Source organism: Sphaeramia orbicularis, chromosome 17 (assembly GCF_902148855.1).
Source record: "Sphaeramia orbicularis chromosome 17, fSphaOr1.1, whole genome shotgun sequence".
Taxonomy (NCBI): Eukaryota; Metazoa; Chordata; class Actinopteri; order Kurtiformes; family Apogonidae; genus Sphaeramia; species Sphaeramia orbicularis.
The window spans coordinates 26932997-26954306 of NC_043973.1; the positions used below are offsets into that span (position 1 = coordinate 26932997).

The window sequence follows — 21310 nt, forward strand, 5'->3', positions numbered from 1 at the left end:
GCTCAACAACATAAGCTCTCCCTTTCCAAGAGCTCTTGAGAGGAAATTACATCCAGCGGTCGGGTCATATACATCATGGCCACTAGCAGTCAGGTCAGATCCTACTACTGTGTGTTAACCTACATCAGATAAAGGTCCTATTGTATGGTGCTGTTAACATCACCAGGTTATTACTCACATCATTACACTATGAATGTAAAGTGCATGGAATATGTCAGGAATAATATGAATATGGCCCTGGCCATAGAGATATATATACAGACTTTAACCACAAAGAATGTCCCTTCTATATCATGAAAGGTCATTAAGACGTCATGGTTTTACTAAGGAGACGGTTCTGACCACCTCACTGGCACCGTCATGGAACATTATGAAGCATCACTTCAACTGTTAATAATACAGATTAACAGGGAAAAAATATACACATTTCATAGGGAAACCAGGAAGCAGCGGGAGGTTATTTTGGTTTATATTTTTGAGCTGATATGTCCTTTTAAAGAGTTGTCATGTAATCATACTAACCTCTCTTATTTTAGCCTACAAGGATATTGCCAGGTTTTTTTAATTATAGGGGAGCACATTCCCCCAACATCCATTAAAGGAATGCCATGCTAATTTTAAATCCTCGCAGCAGGCATTGGCATCAACAGAAGAAAAGTGGATGAGTTTCTCTTTAACAGCTGTAATTTGTGTTTTCCAATCACCATGCTGATTTCTGCTCATTATACTCCGGTTTCACACCGGTAAGTGAGCAAAGTTTGGATTGATTGACTCTAATTAACTAAAAAATGTTCCAAGCCATGGATTTATTATCATGCTAGCTAGCCACAAATGTCAGAGACTTTCACAAATTATTATCCTGTTAAGATAAATATCTTTGAAATCAAATGAGTGTGGAAACACAAGGAACATGTATTGTTGTTGTGATGAATATGTTTGGCATGTTTTCTGTGAAGTTACACTTTAAGGAGTTACCTGGGCAGACACACAGTTCCATTGTTTTGTTAAGATGAGCAGTATGACTGAATGACAGATGCTGTTGTTACAAAAACTTTAAAGGACCAGGAACTGGCTAGACACTACACTCACTGTATGACTGAGCAGAAGATAATATTTACAGTTATTATGTCAAATAGAATAACTCACCTTGAAGAAAAAATAAAATATATAATGAGTTGTTTCATATATCAGTTTAAAACCTCCTGATTTAGTCTGGGTTTTAAGACCCATTTTCTCTTGTGTGCTCCAAAACTTGGCAGCATCCCCCTCATTGATATTTTAGACACAGTAGCACCTCTCTCAACTCACATAGTTTCCTTGACTCCATCAGCTCTATTGCTCAACTCTCCACTTTGCTAACAAACAAAGACAGGGTGGTTTGAATGGACACTTCCATTTTCCCGGCTGCAAAAGATCTCAAAAAACAGAATTTCGGTTAGCCTCAGAAAACAGAATGCTGCTCTGATTCACTTGGCTTCACGTCACTGATCAGAGGTGATCACTGAAGTGCATCCAAATGAAACAGGCCCATCGTCTGCATGGTGGCGCCAGGCTGAAATTGAGAATCAGGCTGCCTGTAAATCAGATTTTTCCAACATGTCTCCTGCAAAATATGCCTTTATACAAAGCTACCAAGTATTATAAACCAGCTTTGATATATCACAGTACAACAGCACCACAGTGAGACTTGTGCTGTATATTCTATCCTCATCATACCGAAACAAGCATCTAACGTGGAAGAAAATACATCTCTGCTGTCAGCCACCTCCATCAGTATTTCTACAGTCCACCCTCTTTAGAGAAGTAGTATTTAGGTGTGTGCACTTGAAGGCACGCCGCAGATAAATGTGATGACATCTAGTTGTGGCTCACTTTCATTTATTTAGGGGATTGATTAGATGCTAGGAGAGTAGATAAATGTGTTGGGGAGGCACTTTCATTTGAGGTATTACCATATAGTCAGTAAGGAATATGAGATAGACTGAACATTTTTCTCTTCAAGGTGCTTTTAGAAATCTACTGGTATGATGGCTTTGCGAGTTGTTAATATGAGGTGCCCTGTTAGTGCCATCAGTTGGTTGAGTGCTTTTGTCTGTAAAATATTACAATCTGAATTCAGTATAATACAAAGCTACAAAGCAAAGTTTTGAAAATCTAAACATCAACATGTCTGCGGACAAAACTATGTTTAAATGTTTTTCTGACACTAAAATTAATGATAAATAATATTCGTGTTTCCTGAAAATTATCTTTAATTTGCTTTAAAGTACTATAGTCATGTTAAAACACTAGACTGAAAATGGTTGTAGTCAATTGATGTGTGTAAAGTTGTTGTGTTCACACTGCCCCCTTCTGTCCCCACAAGTTGGAGAGACATCTTGTGTATCAACAAAACTGCACCTCTATCAATCAAACAAAATCAGGAAAGAGCATTGACATATGTTTTAAAAAAAACAAACAGCCTCAAAGCACTAAAATATAGCCCATTAATACTGTGAAGAATATTAAAAGGATTTGCATTGTTCATTATTTTTAAGAAAAAAAGTAAAATATTGAATAAGCTTTATATTATTTTAAAGAGTACTGTTTGTCCAAAATATTTTTTACTTCACTTTTAAAGTCTCTATGCAGCTGATATTAGTGATGTGTATCATTAGTATGACATTGTTGGAACATGATGCAACAAAAATCAATTTTCTACAAGTACTAGATGTGATTCAGTTAAGATTCCAAATTGAAAACAGTGTTTCCCCAGGGTTCTTTAGAAAGCCAGTGGATAGTGCGCACACAACATCCTTTTGTGCACACTATTTACCCCTGGATTGCTTCAGGCTAATGTCTCAATAATTTTCACTCCTTTCTCAGGTCCTTCCCACAAAGGACTTAACTAATGATCCATGGACAAAATGAAGCATTTAAATTTATTCATTAATCATTCATCTCCAGCTCATTGAAAATGCTAAACTTCCACAAAATTAAGATTGAATATTGAAAAGTGATTGAGGGAGACAGCTCTCAGAGAGTGAGGAGAGGAAGGAATGCGGGTCTGATTATAAAAACAGGGTCTTTGAAGAGACAGTGGTCTCACACATGGGCATGGTCAAGGTGGCAAAGGTGTACTAAGTGCTAGTTAAGGTCACACAGGGTTTCACTAGTTGTAATTAGATCTTGGAATCTGGAGAAGCGTAGAATTTCTGTCAACACTGCCTGTAATTATTCTCTTTTCCAATTAATGGTGACATAGATTAATTATCTGATGAGGCAAAGCCAATTGCAATCATTCACCCAGCTAAAATTAGATCAGTCCTGACAGCAGCATGAAAGTCACCTGTTTCATTGTTATGGATTTGCTGCAAGTAAAGAGGGGGAATAGTGAAGCGTGCTAGGGTAAGTAAGTTGTCTGGTACAGGTGAATGTCCAATTACACTGCGATTTGAACTGAAGGCATCTACTCATTTGATCCAGCAGCATCTGGACTGGCTTGTTTGTTCACCCCGGCATCATCAGTGGAAGTAGAGTCATCTGTCAAGGATTGCAAGAAAGCAGAGATGAGGTGAATTTCTTCTGACAACCCCTCCTGTTTGACAAAAGGACAAAAAGAATAAATGAAAAGCAGTTAATTAAAAAATAGCAAAGCTGTTGTGGACAAAAGCAACAACACTGAATTAATACCAAATGCTCGCTGTATGTGCATCTCACACAAGGCTGGTGGTGGGTCTACGATTGTGAGATTTAAGTTACCATCTTGTTCTTATTTTGTGAGGAAGGAGAACAAGAGGCTCCTGGTGAACCACGTCCAGGTTCAGTGCTCCTCTGTTTTAAAAACCTCAGCATCCAGTTTTTCTATTAAACTGCCTGGCACTGTCAACCAGCTTGGGAATCTGAACCAGCCTAGCCATGCAGAAATTCTCTGACTAACAATTATATCAGAAACAGGATCTTGGATTACTGTCCCCTGGGAATGGGGCAGTGGGCGTCCGCTCCAATCATTACTGGCCATTCAACAAGGCTGTGCACTGCTCTCCGCTGTTAGCCATTGTCAATTATGCCATCCCTAGTGTAAACTTGCAGAACACAAAGCTGAACTGCCAGTTCTGGCAGGAGTGTAACAGGATGACAGCCCGCCAGCCCCCCACTCCCAGCCCACCCACTCCCACCCGCCCACCCCAGGGTTCCCCGGCCTCCTTTCCCTCAAGCTACTTTTCAGCAAACTGCCATTTGGCTTTTGATTCAAGCAAGCCTTTGCAGTGGAAGTGCTAACCTGACCTCTCTTATGTTCTGCTTGTGGGGTTAAGTGGACATGATGGATTAGTATAGGCCTCATCAGGATTCAGCATGATTTAACTCCAGTTACCACTTGTATCAGTTCTATTGATTTCTTGATCTGTTTTTTACAAACCAACAACAGATACTGATAATCTGTGCATTTTATGGTTTTTTTTCTGTATATCAACTTAAATGTTTACCATCTTTATTCTTACTCTTATAATAATAATAATTATTATTATTATTAGATCAGGGATCTATAGATAAGTGTGTGTATGTGATCACAGTCAAAGACTTAATATTTAAATGAATCTTTCCTATGCAGATATTATAATGGATAAAAAATACTTTTTTAACATGACGGCTCTCCTACATGTGTACTTTTTGAAGGATTGTGAGCTGGACTGTTCATGAGGCGACTGTTTAAAGTGAGTGCTGCCTGCTCTGATGGACCCTGTGCTGAGCTGTGACGGGTGACGGTGCGGTGCGCTTGAATACACCAGCTCTTTTGTCCTTCACACTCTGCAGCTCTCTGATAGCTCCTCCCCCTGTGCCCCACTCCTCCCTGCCTTGAGCTGTGATCTGCTGGGGCCTTTTGAGGCTGGGCCGCTGAGACACGGCTGCTCCCTGTAATGTCTGGACTAGACCCATCAAAAAAACATGTCAGCAGTTGGAGGAGGAGGAGGAACTGAGAAGGAAACCACTTAATAGTATTTTCACTAGGTACTCCCCTGGATAACCTCTAATCAAATCTTAGCATATTTTGCCTCTAGCGTATCTGATAAAATCAGATAAATCACAATTTTGGTGGATAGAATATTAACCACAAGAAAAAGAAAAATTAAATATGAGTTTTAGACTAAAACAACCAGCAGACAAACATAGTGAGTGAGGAGGCTGAGTTGTCCTTCAATAAAGGTAAAGGAGAAGTTAAAAGGATTGAAGTGGCCTATAGTACGGTTACATGCCACCTGGCTCTGCTGTAATGCTGGACAGGACATTTCATAAAGATTCATCACTGTCCCTCTGTCCGCTTTGACCTCATCTCACATCACAGCACAGATTAGAGACCGATTATCCTCTAATTGAAGATCCTTATTTCTCAACCTTGCAGAATATGCTCCTACTCTTCTGGAATATAGACAGAAGGTTATTCTATTTACAAAGAAGAAGCTGTAAAACAGATATTTTCAATGCGACGACATGAATTCACTATGAGTTATCTGTAAAGTCAGTCCCCCACACACACATCAAACAAAAGACACAACATTAATGCAATGTGACCAAACTCATGTGTACTGTCTATAGAGTTATCTCGGGAGGCAGCGCTAGTCTCAGACATGGGGTCACTACATAGGCCCTGTAGCAGACACATCATCCATCACATCAGTCTGTGATCTGATGAGTGAATGTATGGAGCGTAATGTAAGAGGGGCGTCCTCAACTCCACCATAGAAGTAAGGCACAAAGCTTTAGTGGATGTTTTACTCTGGCACTGCCTGGCTGCCCTTGCTTGGCAAAGAAGACACAAGGCAACTGACTAGCCGGATGAGGCTCAAACAATGCCAAGCATAACATGGAGTTACTGTAGTATGCAAAAGAATATGCTAGCATCCGGTGGAATACCTAGACTGGGATAAAAAGTTGAATAAAGGGATTTACCATTTAAATGAATAGTTGTGGTTTGTGCAGTTTTCTACCCCTGTTTTACATGTATATGTATAAATACCTGGGCTGTTTTTATTTTCTGGTCTGTCTCTTGAGAAAGAGCCTGGCACCGATCCAGTTCAGCCTGGCTGTAGAGGCTGCGTTGTTCGAAGTATTTCACCAAAGCTTTGTGCATCCTCTTCTGCAACAAAGAGAGCTAGGGGGAGAGAAGGCAGAGAAAAGGAATTGGTAAGGCAGGAGAGGAAATTAATGGCAGTGTTCAAGAAGAATGATGGAGGGGAATAGAGAAAGCAGTCAATAGCCCATTCTGCAGTACACGGGCCTGACAGGAATTTCACAGTCTCTTGGTTTCTCTGCCCACTCGTGTGCACTCATCAGAATCCAGTCACATCTGGCTGCCAGGATGGGGGGTTAATTTTCTCTAAATGCTTCAGCAGTTTTGTTCTAGCCGAGGCAAACTCTGTGACTGCAAAGCTGATGAGTAAAATATTTCTACTTCACCCAGTTTAACTTTATACCAATCCCCTCAAGACATATTTTACACATACACACAGAGTCATGAACCCCCCACTGAAACCAGAAATTATTCCTAGTCTCTTGGAAAGACATGCTGCTTGCTTTATTATTTGAAAACAGTTTCAAGCAAAGAGGTTTAAATTCTGATAGATGCCATTGCTTTTCTTCCCCCTCCATCTCTCTACTCTTCCTACAAAGCTTATCATTGCTTGGCAATGTGTTCCCCAGTGCATTGAAAACTAAAGCGAATTAGCTCAGTCATCAGCTCCTGAAGGAAAGACAATAACAAGAATGCTCTTTATGGTGTACCCTGTTAAACCCAAGAGCTGAAAGCATCCCCATAAACAAAGTAATTCTTACATGTAGTACAGTAGAATAAAGAGGACTTGTAAAGAGACGCATACTGGTAAGTGCTTTTGATGATCTACACTACATATGTATGTTTATATATTTAAACTTAAGTATGACGTAGAGTTATAATGATACATCCTCTTCTCTGATAACAATAATAACTAATATTAATTTAGATGAGCCACTTGAATTTGTCTTGATTAGAATTTTAAAAACTGTGTAAGATTATTATAAGCTGTCTGGCTGTTACAAACTGTTTAATAAGAACACTGAAACTGTCAATTCATACAACACAAACATATTAAAGGTATAACATATGAAATGGGTGCTATGGTAAACTAGCATTCATTAGTCATTAAGTTGGTGTAGTGGTTTAATAATGAATGGTTAAGCCTGTAGTAGACACCAGACCACCCTGACTTTAGTCTCTGTAGGTCAAACCTGTTGTATATCGATATGTTAGGCCCTCCATACCTGGTAATGGTCAGGAACTTCTGTAATGTAACTGTAAGCGACTGTCTATTAAATACTCTGATGCCATCATCCCGGTCAATTTCTCAAAAAACTATGAAGACAAATTCTACTCCCAGTGACAAGTATAATTATCAAGTGTGAAATCAATGAATATGTCATTTGTTACCATGGTATGTAGATGTCTCCATATGCATATGGAGACATCTACACTACTGTATAGCTGTCAACTTAAACTTGTATGAAGATGTTTACTAAATTCTGCTATTAAAAAAATTGATGAGTTATTGGGTGGCATCTAGGCTGGATATTTATATAAAATTTATATTAATAAATATACAGTATGTCAGTTCATTACAGTACTTTGGACTTTACAATACTTTGGTTTTAATTTGGTTTTGGACAAGGATGGAGAATAGAATAGAATAGAATAGAATAGAATAGAATAGAATAGAATAGAATAGAATAGAATAGAACTAGTGCGTTGACACGTGAGGAACCACTGGTTCTAGATGTGGTAGATAATAAACTTACATCTGATACAGTTTATTCCTTTACTTTCTGATGAGTCTATGATTCTGGGCAAGGCTATTGTAAGGCTATTGTATTCCAAAATTACTAATATCTCCCAAAATGTTGGTCTTAACAGCTTGCTGTTTTAGCTAGTCTCTTCCTTGACCAAATATACATAAGTATGCCAAACAGCAGCAGTCAGCTCTTTCCAGATTTTGTGTGATGCCCGAGGCACACAGACAGAGTCCACTTCCCTTTTTTTTTTTTTTTTAGAACAGGACAGAATAAAACAGAAAAGTCTAAAAACTGCTCCATATACATCAACACACACACACACACACACACACACACACACACACACTGTAAAGTGCAAATTTATCATAATATTGCAAATAGGTGAATAAAACTTTATGGATAAATAAATAAAGTAAGTAAGTAAATAAATAAATTCTAAGATTCAGTTGATGGTGGGGGGTGGAGGGATGGAGGGTGTGATTTCAGTCCATGGATGGCCATAGAGTAGACGCTTATAATAATAATAATAATAATAATAATAATAGTAATAATAATAATAATAATAATAATGTACAGTTCAAAACTATTTTCACTGTATGTATTTGCCGATTATAAACCAGATTATAAGTTGTCCAAATACACAAATGACAGAGGCATCTCACACAGATTGTTCTGTTGTTCTGACCTCTCACATGAATTAAATGCAGTAAGCTTGTTACCTCCAGTTAAAAAGAAATCAATTTAAGCCAGTCATATTTTGTAATATATGCTCTAACTGGGACATAAAATCCAAATATTCCAAAAATGAGGACTAGAAATGTAAAACAGGGAAGTAGATCACTTCAATAGTCATGTACAAATCAGATTAAATGTGATTGGCCTGCATCTACATTTCACAAACACTGCTGATTATAAGCTTGTTATAAAAACTAAATTTAGGCATAAAACACTAGCCGAAAGGCTGCTGTTGTAGAAGTGTAGAGTTGAAACAAACAAAAAATGGTGAAGGCTGAATCCAGAGTAAAAGAAAATCAGGCTTTGATCATGAGCGTGGAAAATCCTGTCCACAGGATTTTATTTTTGCATGCATTTTTCACTTGATAACATTCATGCAGTTAGATGAGGAATTGCTCAAGTAAAGGTATTAGTCATTTTTGGAACAAATAATATGTATTTTTCATTGCAGGAGCAGTGTGGTTTCTTCCTGGTGTTATGGCTGTCATGTGCAATTCTATTCCAGTTAAATAGTGTCAAAAACTATAAAGATTAAACACTAAAATGCTGCTGAGTTGTCTCCCTCAACTAGTCGAAAAACCTCTGGTGCTATTTTAGCACTGCAGGCACATTCATTGTCTGATTGTAACCTGTTTGCTGTGAATCCTTAACAAACTGCTGTAGAAATGAAAGGTAAATATCAAACAACAGAAAAATGTTTCACCTTTAACCACCCTAAGGAATAATAATCAAGAACATTGTCAAGTTATATTATTAATATGTACCATCAACCCCTTTACTCCCCTTAGTGGCAAAACTACACAGCTATCATTACATTATGTCACATCCATCACACTCCTCCACTATCATTATTAGACTGCTGCAGTAACCTCCTTACTGGCTGCTAAACTAAAATCTCCTTAAAATGACTGCACGTACAAAAAACAGTTATCAAGTGCAAGAAGAATAGCACAGAGACAAACCTAAATGATGACAATTAAATAGAAATCCCATGTCATTTAATCTACTGCAAGAGGAGCGAGAGAGCGGAAGGAAACAGAATACAGGAAAATAGTCAAATATATAAACTGTACCTGTGTGAAATAATGAAAAGACTCATGAGAGCAGTTTTTCTTGCTCAACGCAGATGCGGCGTCTTGTTTGGCCTCTATGAGGATGATCTTAAGGTGTTTGTACATGCAGGCCAGCTGTTTGTTCTCCTTTAGCGCATTATTTAACGCTTCCTATAGACACATGAGAACACAAACATCAAAATATCAAATGTCGGTAAATAACACATTGATACTACGTTCTGTGTACAACACATTTCGGTAGCGCGGCTCACACCTTCTTTAATTTCACAATAAGAGGGAGGAATTTTAAAGCCGGGTATTCAAGAGGACAGGCTTCAAGTGATCACACTACTGTCACCGTTATATTTTTAAAGCAGTAATATCCATTATAGATGGATAGGTTTGTGTTACCAGAACGGCTACTGCACCAATATGCTTTTAAGAGATCAGTGACTTACTATTAAGAGTCAACCTAGAACAATAAATACTGAGAGTCTAATCCAGTGCAGATATAAAATATATAATGAATGATTATACAGATCAATGTTCTCTCAACAAACAGATGAGAAAAAATACTAATCAAACAGAACAGATATGTACTGTAGACTGCATACACTGTAAAATAATACGTCAGTGAAAATTAAGACAATATCTAACTGTACCTTCTGATCTCTTATGTGTGTATACAATTGGAAACCTGCATCTTACATTTGTGATGTTAATTAATTAAGGCATTATTAATATCAGGCAGACGTCGGTGGACACTTTTCTGTGAAATCAAGCAAATAAATCACAGTCAGTATGTGTCTCTCTGCGTGTCTCCTTTGCATTTGAACATTGTTTCTCAAGTATGGGATATGTGGCTGGTGAATATCTCAAGTCTACCTGCAGACATAATGAAGTGTGTCTCTGCAGTAAAACAGAACAGCACTAAAGTGATGAGTTTAACCCAGCAGAAAGAGGGGCTGTAAACATGACAAATGCCTGCTATTGATTTCAGGTTTAATTACTCCATGCAGCACTGACAAAGCCCATCTGATGCTGTTGTGAAGTGTAAATGGAACAAATTACACTTCATTGCCCATAAGAAACTGATAGCGTCGGCAGTTTGCATTGTTTACTTTGTCCTCGGCAAACGACAAACCCTGATCAAATCAAAAATAGGTGCATGTCTGAAAGCCAAAATACTCCCACATTTTCCTTATGGATTGAAAGAGGATCAGATTCAGCTGGACTAACAAGTCCTCACCTTCAACTAGCCACGCTTTATTTTTACAGATAACCATCTGCTCTCTGAATTTAATGTAACCACACTCTTACTGGGCTACTGAAAATCCTGACCTCTATCAGTTTCAACAGAAAATAAGGAGCTGTATCATACAGGAGCTTATGGGAGTATTGCATGTGGTCAGCATCTTTATAGGAAACCACATCTCTGAAAGTGCCTAACCATTCTGCTTCATGCACTATGATTTCTGAATGCACACACTGCTTATTATGTTATGCTAATGTAGACATTATGTGTGCTTTATATTGGTCTCAATGATTAAAGTGACCAATTTCCTTAGAACTTCAGAGTCTCTCTGATCTTTTTATTTGGTGAGGAGTATTGTTGTTATATCATCTTATTTCGTCAAGTGAAAAGACTAAACCCCTTTTTTGCATGGCTAACTTTTATCTGGCTAATGGGAGTTGTGTCTATGAGGAAGACTTCTAATTCTTAAATTGTCTCACGCCAACAACTTCTTTAAAGTTGTTGCACTTGGATGCATGGCAGCTTAAGCTCCATTGCCTTTTCTTGTTTTGAACTAATGCATTCTTGATCACCGTTTAATGAAACTATATACCACATGGCGATTTCACATTAGATAAGCCATGTGAAACCCCCATCAGCAAAGAGGCTCTGGCTGGGGCTGATAATCCTGCAGATGAAAACCTTACAATAAATAGGGGTTTCTCTTACAAAGGGGTGCTCAAACACATGCCATTTGTGCACATATTCATACAGTTTTTCCTGCACTCTTCTGGCATTAATATAATATGGAGTGAAGCCTAAAGTATATGCTTATTTGATATTGTGAACAATATGCTTACATTAAAAATGCGATTGAAAATCGTGGCCTACAGGTAACAAAATAGGCTCAGCATCTCAGCACGACACGCATCATCAAATTCGTCCAGACAAAAGACTATAACAACACTGAGTTGTCATTTGTGGGAAAAGCACTTAAACAAGATTGACCATGGTTTGTAATTTTAATTGCACACAGCTCTTTTCTCTGCATCTTAAGGGAAGTATTGTGACGAGCATTGTGCTGACACTAATCCACAAACAAATAAACAATGCAATGTTTTCTGTTTTTTTTTTCAGCGGCTTGTTTCTGATTTCATTGTATTTGAAAGAAAAGTCAGGTAGTTATGGAGTTATACTGAACAACACAAGTCATTTTGTTACCTTTGTGTCTTCCATTTCCTTTTTTCTTGCTGTAACATGAGCAGTGTGCACCTGCATGGATCGCTGTGTTCGTCGTAGGCTGTTATTAATATCAGACTGCAAGGTGCTCATTATGAGAGCAGCTGATTTGTTTTTGAATTCCACCACACCAAACACACTTCTGAAAGGAGATTAATAAAACAAGTTATAAATTCTAATGTTCTTCTAAAATGATCTGAATATAATGTGAAATAAATAATGTGTTGCTATATAAAATATGTATGTGTAAAGGAATATTTCACTAGTTCTTTTGACTTAATAAAAGGGTGAGTGACATCCAGTAATTTTTTGCCTTCTTTTAATTTTTTCATTATATTTTAGTGAATAACAAAGCATCCTACTCAAGTTCAGCTACTTCTTCAAATAGGGTTTTAGCTGTTTTTTCCATTTTATCAGAAGCATCTTGGTATTCTTCACACTTCTTGGTAAGTTCACTGATCCTGGCAACAGTGTCGTCATATCTCTTTGTCGTAGTGGTGTGTAAATCCTGTGAACACAGCATAGCATTAATGTTTGAAAAAAAAAGTCTATAGAGCAGTGTTCAAAGTGCTTAGAGCAAGAGATTATTTTGTTCAACTAAAAAATGACATGATAAATAGCTGTGAGTAGGTTTGTGCTCAATGAGCTTTACAGAGCAAACCTGACAAAGCAACTGTTCTTTAAGTCTAGAAGAACTTCTTTTTGCAACTTTTCCATTCTTACCTTGACAGCTTTTAACTGGTTATATTTGACTTTTTTCTCACTTTCAAGGTTGTCAGAAGTTTCCCTGTGTTCGCGCTGTATCTTTTCCAATTTTTCTGTCAATTCTTTAGTTTTCTATGAAAACGAAAAATAAGTAATAGTAGTTTTCTTTTAGTATTGCAGTATATATTATTACTTGCTGATATGTTAAATGATGGTGTCAATTTATCTTTATAAAATGTCAGGACTACTTTGAGTTTTGTTTCCAGAGTTTTCATCATTGAGAATGCATCTTCATGTTCCTTCTGAAGGTTTTGGTTGGTTTCCTCTGAGCTTTTTTGATGTTGATAAATTTCTTCCTTGAGGTTTTGACACTCACTCTGAGACGAGAAGATGACAACACAATGTCTCAAATATCAAAAGATGCACAGGGACAAAAGGAGAATAAAGGTTTTGGTTTTTTTTTACCAAAAAGGTAACAGCTGAAATCATGAAATTAAGAGCAGAAGTTTAACTGAATTTACCTTTAGTTGTTCTAGTGCAGTCACCTGACCCGTCAAGTCTTTCCTCAGGTTTTCAATGACTTTCTGTTGTTTTAAATAACACAAAGAAATTTGCCTGTCATATTTTCCATACAAAGAGTTTCTCATGCAGTGTATACATGAAACGTTTACATATGTTTCCGCTGACCCTGGCCTTTTGTTCTTCCATGAAGGTGAGCTGTTCCTGCTCTTCCAGTTTAGCCTGGGTGGCACTGTGCTGCGCTACTACTAGGGTCATTTCCTCCTTGGCCCTTTCCCACTGCTCGTCATTGTCACTGATTTTCTGGAGCATCTGCTTCCTTTCCTCACGCATCTGCTTCACTGCTTTCACACTGACAAAAATCACACAGAAAAGTAACAGTAAACACATGTATGTAGACTGACAGGCAGTATGCATGTTCACACAAATTACATTCGGTACAGTGTGATGTCCGTTCCTCAACTGCATTGTACCTTTCAGAAATTTTTGTCTTATAGTCTTCTACCTTCTGTTCGTACTCCATATTTTCTTTACGGAGAGCTGCATAAGCATTACGTGCTGAATGCAGCAGCTCTTCAGTGCAGGAAACCTCTGCTTCCCCTTTCAGTTTCTGTGGATGAAATAATGAAACACAGTTTATCACTGTATTTGTGTATTTGCTGTATACAAAACATTTTAACAGTGTAAGTAATTCAGAGATTAACCTCTGCACTTGAGTTGTATGTTGTACCCAATAAAGACATACATGAAGCAGAACTTGCATTATAAAAAAAAAAGCAACATTACTTACAGTTTTCTCAATTTCTTCTTGTAGTGGAAGTATTTTCGCTTTTAATTTCTTATTCTTCTGCATTTCAACCTCGATTTGACTTTGTAGTTGTAAAATCTGTATTAACAAAAGACCAATCTGAGCACTGTTGTGTATGAATGTATATGCCTTCCATTATGATGTCAATATTATTTTTTACCTTGTCTTTTTCAGTTTTCTGTAACTCCGTCATTTCAGAAATACGGTTTATCATGGCTGCACACTTCTCTTCTGACAGAGCAACTGATTCCTCAGCTTCTTTTATTTCAGCGCATACACTTTTTTCAACCACCCTCAACTGGTCTAAATCTTCTCTGGAGAGAGAAAAAAAAAAGTGTTGTCTTTTGTTATTGAGTTGCTAATTAAATCCACTTCTTCAATCCAGTGTTCACTTGGGGCTGGAAATCAAAGGGTAACTAACAATACATCACTAATGCAACACTGTACGGCATGTTGGTCTAAAGACACAGAGCCACTGTAAACGGTGGCTTCACATGTTTTAAATGCATGTTACCTTGATACTCACATTTTCTTAGCCAGCTGATTTTTCATACCCAACAGGTCATTTTCCAGTGATTCCTTTTCATTTTTGGTATCCAACTCCATCTTTTTTAACTCCTCCTCTGCTAACTGAAGATCAGCCAATGCCTTTGAGTATAATTTATCAGCCTAAAAAGGAAGGAAAAGGGAATTACGGGCGTATTTTCCTAAAGAATCCTAAAAGGCAAAATAAACTGTGTCAAATCAAAAATATTAAGTCAGCATAGTTTTGTGCTAATGGACATATTTTCTTGGGCATGTCTTAGAAAACCAGAGACACTATTTAGCATGGGCACTTTAATAAGCCCCGAAACTTCATGTTGATGATACTTAGAATATGCAGCACACGATGACTCCAATTTAGTCTCATGTGTCATTTATCAACCACAGCTGGAATGATTTTCAACTACAGGTTGACCTGTTTCCAGTTGAACTCTTACACATCATTTGTGTCTTTAGCAATGCACTTTTATAGCATGCTAGTGTTAGCATTATGCTTAATGTATGGTTGAGGCTGAAAATGCTTATTAGACTATGAAGCTTTTATTCTGAGAGGAGGTGATGAACATGTGAAAGATCAAAGTGAGAAGATAGGAGAACTTCAAATTCATTTGGACTTAACCTCTGAGGACCGTTACAAATGTATAAGACATCAAGGCATTGCAGTAAATATATATTATTTATTTTGTACAATGTATTTATGTATACACTCATATATACTCATCTTGCTTAAAACTGAAAAGCTTAACATGAAGTGCATAATACTATAATAATAAACTATTTGATGACCAACTAATAATACTTGAAGGATAAATGTAGCTTTTAATGTAATGTATCTAATGCTTAATAGGGCTATGCCATTTCATTTCATTTTATAGGTATAAACAACACAAATATTACAGATACAAAGTCTGATTATCCATTTTTACCCCCCCCCCCCCCATCATAATTTCATAACATACCTCTGCAGTATTATAAGTTTATACATTTTTCTACCATTGAGAATATGGAGATATTTTTGATGAGAGAGAATAAATGCTACTGAAAGTTACCTCTTCTTGTGCAGAATTGATCTGATGTATTATGCTGTTCTGGAAGTCCAGTTTATCTTTTATGATGGGAATTTGCTTTCTGGCAATGTTGATGTCCTCCTGCAAGTGCTGGTTCACCACCTCTGTCTGTGACAATTTGTCCTGGACTTGTTCAAGTTTTTCTCTTTCTTGTTTCAGCTGCCACTTCAGTTCAGCAATGTCTCTACTGCAGGCTTCATGTTCTACAAAAAGCATTCATTTAAACAGGGAAATCAGTGGCAGAAAAAGTGTGAAGATAATTTACACTAGTGCTGGACTATATATTAATGATAACATACACAAGCAGGGTACCTCTCAGTTACTGACCTTTCTGGACAACAAGTGAATGCTCTTGATGCTTCCACAGATAAATACTGTCAATTTTGTTTTCCAGAAATTTCTTTCTTCTCTTCTCTTTGAGTAGAGTTTCCTCTGCATACTGGCGATCGGCCTCCAGCCGCTCAATCAGATACACAACCTCTCCAAGGACATCATTTATTTTCTTCAGTAGTGGCGATAATGAAGAACTTTCTGGAGGATGAAAAACTTTACAAGATGCGTGCACAATAGGTCATAAACAAGTAAATAAACTTTATTCAAGCCAAGTTTAGCAGGTACATATGAACCTGTTTTATGGAATTTTAATATCAGGAGAATACGATGAAGTCACCTCTTGCACCAATGCCAATGCCTTCAATAGCTAAGTCTGTAGACGTAACTGATTCACTGTCTGAGTCTCTAGACTTAAATCTGTAAAAGAGAAACATATCACATTTTGCATTAACCTTAGTTTAACAAAGGAATCAGGAAATTAAAACAATAAAAGTGTTTTACCGTAAGTTTTGGGCGTATCTGTGCTTCTCGAGGTCAATCTGATGAGGATATTTTCCAGACTAATACAAGAACAGGAGGATAAAAATACATGTGAAAATTGTGCTTTTCCTCTTATCAAGAATTTGATCACATCTGACATCAGTTTACCTGTTGAAACCAATTATCCACTTCCATCCTCAGCTCTTGGATATGGTAAATAGCACTGTTGACACATGGTAAGGGGCTGTTAAGCAAAGCACAAGTGCGACGTCTACCAGAGCAGACACCCTGAAGATCTGCTTGATCTTGGAGAGAGAGAAAAAACATTGTGAGGTGTAAATCCAACTTAAAATGTAGTTTATCAAATACAAACCTTGTTTTCAGGAAACCACAGGTACAGAGCCTCAGTGATAACATGTTACAAAGCCCCAGTAAAACATATATACTGAACAGAACTCACATTAGCTAGAACAAACATTAAGCTATGTTATTTATTTTATTTAGCAAAGTAATTACTAAAACTCATTTGGCTGTAAAAGATGTTTTGTGATTCTTTGCTCACACAGATTCATATTGTCATTTCCTGAAAGCATCAGTGAGAGAGCAGAGACAACAAATTTGAACATTTCAGTCAAACCCCAGGGTATCATTCTTAGTGGTAAAAGGACGCCATCTGGCTGAAGAAAAGGTAAATAACATGTTATGCAGATACATGTTCTCCAAAGAAAATACTGAAAAATACTAACCTATTTTCAAGTTTCAAATTAATTTCTGCATATAAAAATATATCAAAGTCCTTATGTTTTTGTGTATGGGAGGATATCTTGCACATACAGTAAGTAAGTTATATAAATGTTATCAGCATGTGTTTAATAACATGTGTTGCTTTAAAAGTCACAATTCTGAGAACTAATGAACAAGTATAAGCCTGCTGTTCATGTATATCAAAACACATGAGTGTTCATTCGTTAATGCTTTTATGTAAAAACAAAATCTTATTAGAAATCTTTTGTAGATTTGTGTTTGATAGGAAGTATTACTGTGACGTGTGTTTCAGTCTTTAATTTACCACATGAAGGAGGATTCCTGTTAATATATGACATAAAATAAAGTTTTCTGAATATCGAATGACCACTGGATGCACTCTACCATTGTTTTCATTGTGGTTAAACAGACAAACTCAATCTCTTATCTGAAGTGATCATGTTTCTACCCACACATCTGAGCCGGACTGCTTTCTAATATCAAGGTAACCAACTGAATATCTAACCACAACTGTATCGGCATCTGCAAGTGTCACATGTCTAATGTCAGACAACAGGTAACCTTACGCTATAGGAACCTCTTTGTTTGCCTGGTCACCAGTGACCTGAGTGCATTATACATCACATTATTATAATAATTAAAAAGCGCCCACATCACTAGTCTGTCTTCTGAGCACAACAAGCAATGGCAGCCTCATTAAAAGAACAAAAGCAGGGTGTCTGTTAAAAGTCTGAGGATATTTTTCAGTCCTATAAGTCATTAAAATGTAATAAATAGCAATAAATGTATCTACATTTTTTAAAACTAATTTCTTTATTTTGCTTTAGTAATGACTGTATTTGTTAAAGGATCTCATTAGTAACATATTTATACACTACACTTTTAGCCCATATGCATTCTGGCAGTTTGCAATATACAGGACAAAATGGGCAGTGTTAATTGTGTCTCATCTGACACTTGTGTGAATGTGTATATGTGGTCGGTAGACTGTAGAAACTGAATTGCTCTTTAGGGGATGAATAAAGTTTTCTGAATCTGAATAGTGTAGAATGTGAATTTGTGAGATTGTGATTACCATACTAACATTTTACATAATTCATTGTATTCTTGTTTTAATTTCATTTTACAAACCCTATAAGCTATCACTGAACCGAACACTGTTTTTTTCCCCTCTATTCTTGTACTTACCTATTGAATGTTTAAATTAACTTAACTCACTCCTACATAAAACCTACCCTGTGTAGCCTACGATTTCATATTCTTCACTTGAAGCATTTTTATTCACCAGGTCTATAAATACATAGAAGTAATACTTTGCAGGTAGATGTTGTCTCTCTGATAAATTATAAATACAAGAGATAATAAAAAATTCAAGCAAAGTAAAATTAAGAAAAAAAATAAACTACATACATATAAACTCTATATACTTATAGACACTGTATCAACTTATAGTGATGCTGGTTTAAAATTTGTTTAAAACAAAAAACAATATCAGCTTATATCGATATTAGTCCAAAAAAATTGGTTAAAATGATCTTGAAAACGTAGCTGCATACATCTTATAAATTCTAACCATGATTCATAATGAAATAACTAATGACTGAACCTGTATAAAAAAAATACAAAAAAAGTGGTAATTTTTTCCTCTTCTTACCTTGTTGGCTGGGCCTGCCTTCTCTTGATGGGAATCTGAGAGGTTCAACGTCTGGCATTGCTGAAATCTTCTCTTATGTGATTAATTGTAGTGAAAATACAATCTTCAGAGCCTGTGGAGGAGTAGGAGCTAACCTGACCTAAAGCTAACCTGAGAGACAAAACAAGCAACAAAGCAGCCGTTAACACTTTTTTTTTTTTTTTTACATCACTCTCATTAGAACTAATGTTTTAAGGTTTGTCGTAAAACTTTTAGGCAGAGTTTACCACTATTAGTTAGCTAAAGTTGCAGTTGATACCTTCACTCATCTGCGGATGTTGCTCACTTTGCTAACGATAAGTTTAATTAACTTAGCTTATGACAAATTAATGAGCTGAGGGGGTCGTCGTCATGGCAGAAAGTGAAAGCGAAAAATGGCTGGCTATCAACTTACTTTAATGGCACACTTTTGAATGACACTGGTTTTATTATCTGTGCTGAAGTCCGACCTTTTCGATGAGGGGATATATGGATTAATCCGGTGAAAGTTACCCTTTGTAGAAAAGTTTTCCGCCCATGAATCAACTCCAGCTGCTGTCAATCTTCTGCAGCGGTTGCTTGGCAACAAGGGGCTGCGCTTGGAGGGGACGAGCTGCGTTCAAGAGCAGCAGCGACGACGCGTTATCTGTTGTTTAACAGCACTGAGTGGTAAGTTATGTTCGTTTAATGTGAAGCCAAAGGGATGTAGTGTAGTACCAGGCATATTTGGTTCTAATAGCCTACAGTTACAATTATATCGTCATACCGTTTTGTTTTGTTTTTTTCATTTTTAATAGACTATAATGTTTAACAATTACAATGCATTTGAAAAGCTTGAAAATCTGCAGGTTCAGAACAAGGTCAAATTACGAATCATAAAAATTGTTTTATTGTCCATTGTAAAAGCTGGGATTTATTTATTTTTCTATTGTGCATTTTAATTTCCTATGATCGATTGAGTTGAATTGTACAGTAGTATTATTGTGTAATGCACCTTGTTACTCTGGTATTAACCCTTTCACGCATAGTGGTCATTACAGTGGACTGCTATTCTACAGCTGTTCTCTTGTATTTTCATGGTTTTTGTTATTTTAGTTCCATATCAGCCAACACATTGGACGCTTATGCATCATCCCATACACTGCAATTCATACCATTACAGTAACTTTGCTGTAGTAAATAAACCTTATTTGCAGTAACATGTTTGAGTGTAAACCAATTGCTGATTGTTATTAGACTGTAATGAACATGTTGGGTTTTTTTTTTTTTTTTTTTTTTTTTTGGGCATATTGTGTCCATGAAATGAATAAGAATTTGTATTGGAGTATGTTAAAATATGAGAAAACATCAGATTAGCAGCATTAAAAATGGTTTTATTTCATAGTTTTCACTCAGTATACCAGTAAATACATGTTTTTTTGCTTCAAAAATTAAATGCGTGGTGTGGACATGGCATGGTGGACATTTTTGTAACTGCATGAAAAATAGGTTCATAAAAAAAATTTCACTCATGTTTTTTTTCTTTCATGCCCAAAGAGGAATAGAAACACTCCGAAAAAAATCTTGATTAAGGTTCTCATAGTTCATGCATGATTGGGTTAAAATGTGCTATAGGAACAAAGTCTATTCATTGTATTATTGTTGTTCTTTTTGTTGTTGCTGTTGTTGTTGTTGTTGTTGTTGTTGTTGTTGTTGTCAGTAGTAGTAATAGTAGTAGTAGTAGCAGAGTTGTCTATAGTGTAAGTTATGATTTCATTTTGATTGTGTCTTGTAGTTTTTAACCTCATAAAATAAAATGAGAAAGAATAGCCAGTGCAGCATATTGCATTTTTACCAAGCTGTATATGGATGTATGGAACTGATGTGTAATATAGCCATATAATAATAATAATAATAATAATAATAATAATAATAATAATAATAATAATAAAAATAAATAATATAAGCATGTTTTTTTTTTTCCTTTGAGTGTCAAGAAAACATTAAAACTGAAATTCAGCTTTGGCATAAAATGGCCTCTATGCATCTATATTATGTATTAATGTTATATAATGATGGATGGCCGATGTTTTGTGTTAAATGTAAATTGCAGTCACTTGGATTTACCAGAAGAGGACTTATTTTACCACCATGACGTCACCTTCCTTAACAGTCGGAGACAGTATAATTCAGCTCGTGCACACATCTTGTCATGACCACATTGTGTAAACATATGGACCAGTCCGTGTCTTCATCACATGTGCTCTGTTTATATTAAAGTTTGCTCGTTTTTTTTTTTGTTTTTTTTTTTTTTTTTTGCAGCCGGAGCAGACTGACGCAAGTGAAGCGATTCCGCATTACGTCATCGCGAAGGCCACA

General features: G+C 36.6%; 1 protein-coding gene across 1 annotated transcript; it reads right to left on the minus strand.

Moving 5' to 3' along the window:
• Window positions 1-2951: 2951 nt before the first annotated feature.
• ccdc178 (coiled-coil domain containing 178) lies at window positions 2952-18992 on the minus strand. The gene is made up of 19 exons (XM_030160603.1): window positions 18935-18992; window positions 16684-16820; window positions 16537-16595; window positions 16373-16452; window positions 16030-16233; window positions 15685-15905; window positions 14619-14761; window positions 14253-14406; window positions 14075-14170; window positions 13758-13894; window positions 13453-13636; window positions 13287-13349; window positions 13014-13142; window positions 12784-12897; window positions 12423-12568; window positions 12043-12202; window positions 9609-9758; window positions 5996-6130; window positions 2952-3577 (listed from the first exon to the last, which is right to left on the minus strand). The coding sequence occupies exons 1-19, from the start codon at window positions 18990-18992 to the stop codon at window positions 3449-3451; spliced, it is 2499 nt and encodes an 832-aa protein (XP_030016463.1). The 3' UTR covers window positions 2952-3448.
• Between the last annotated feature and the right edge of the window lie 2318 nt (window positions 18993-21310).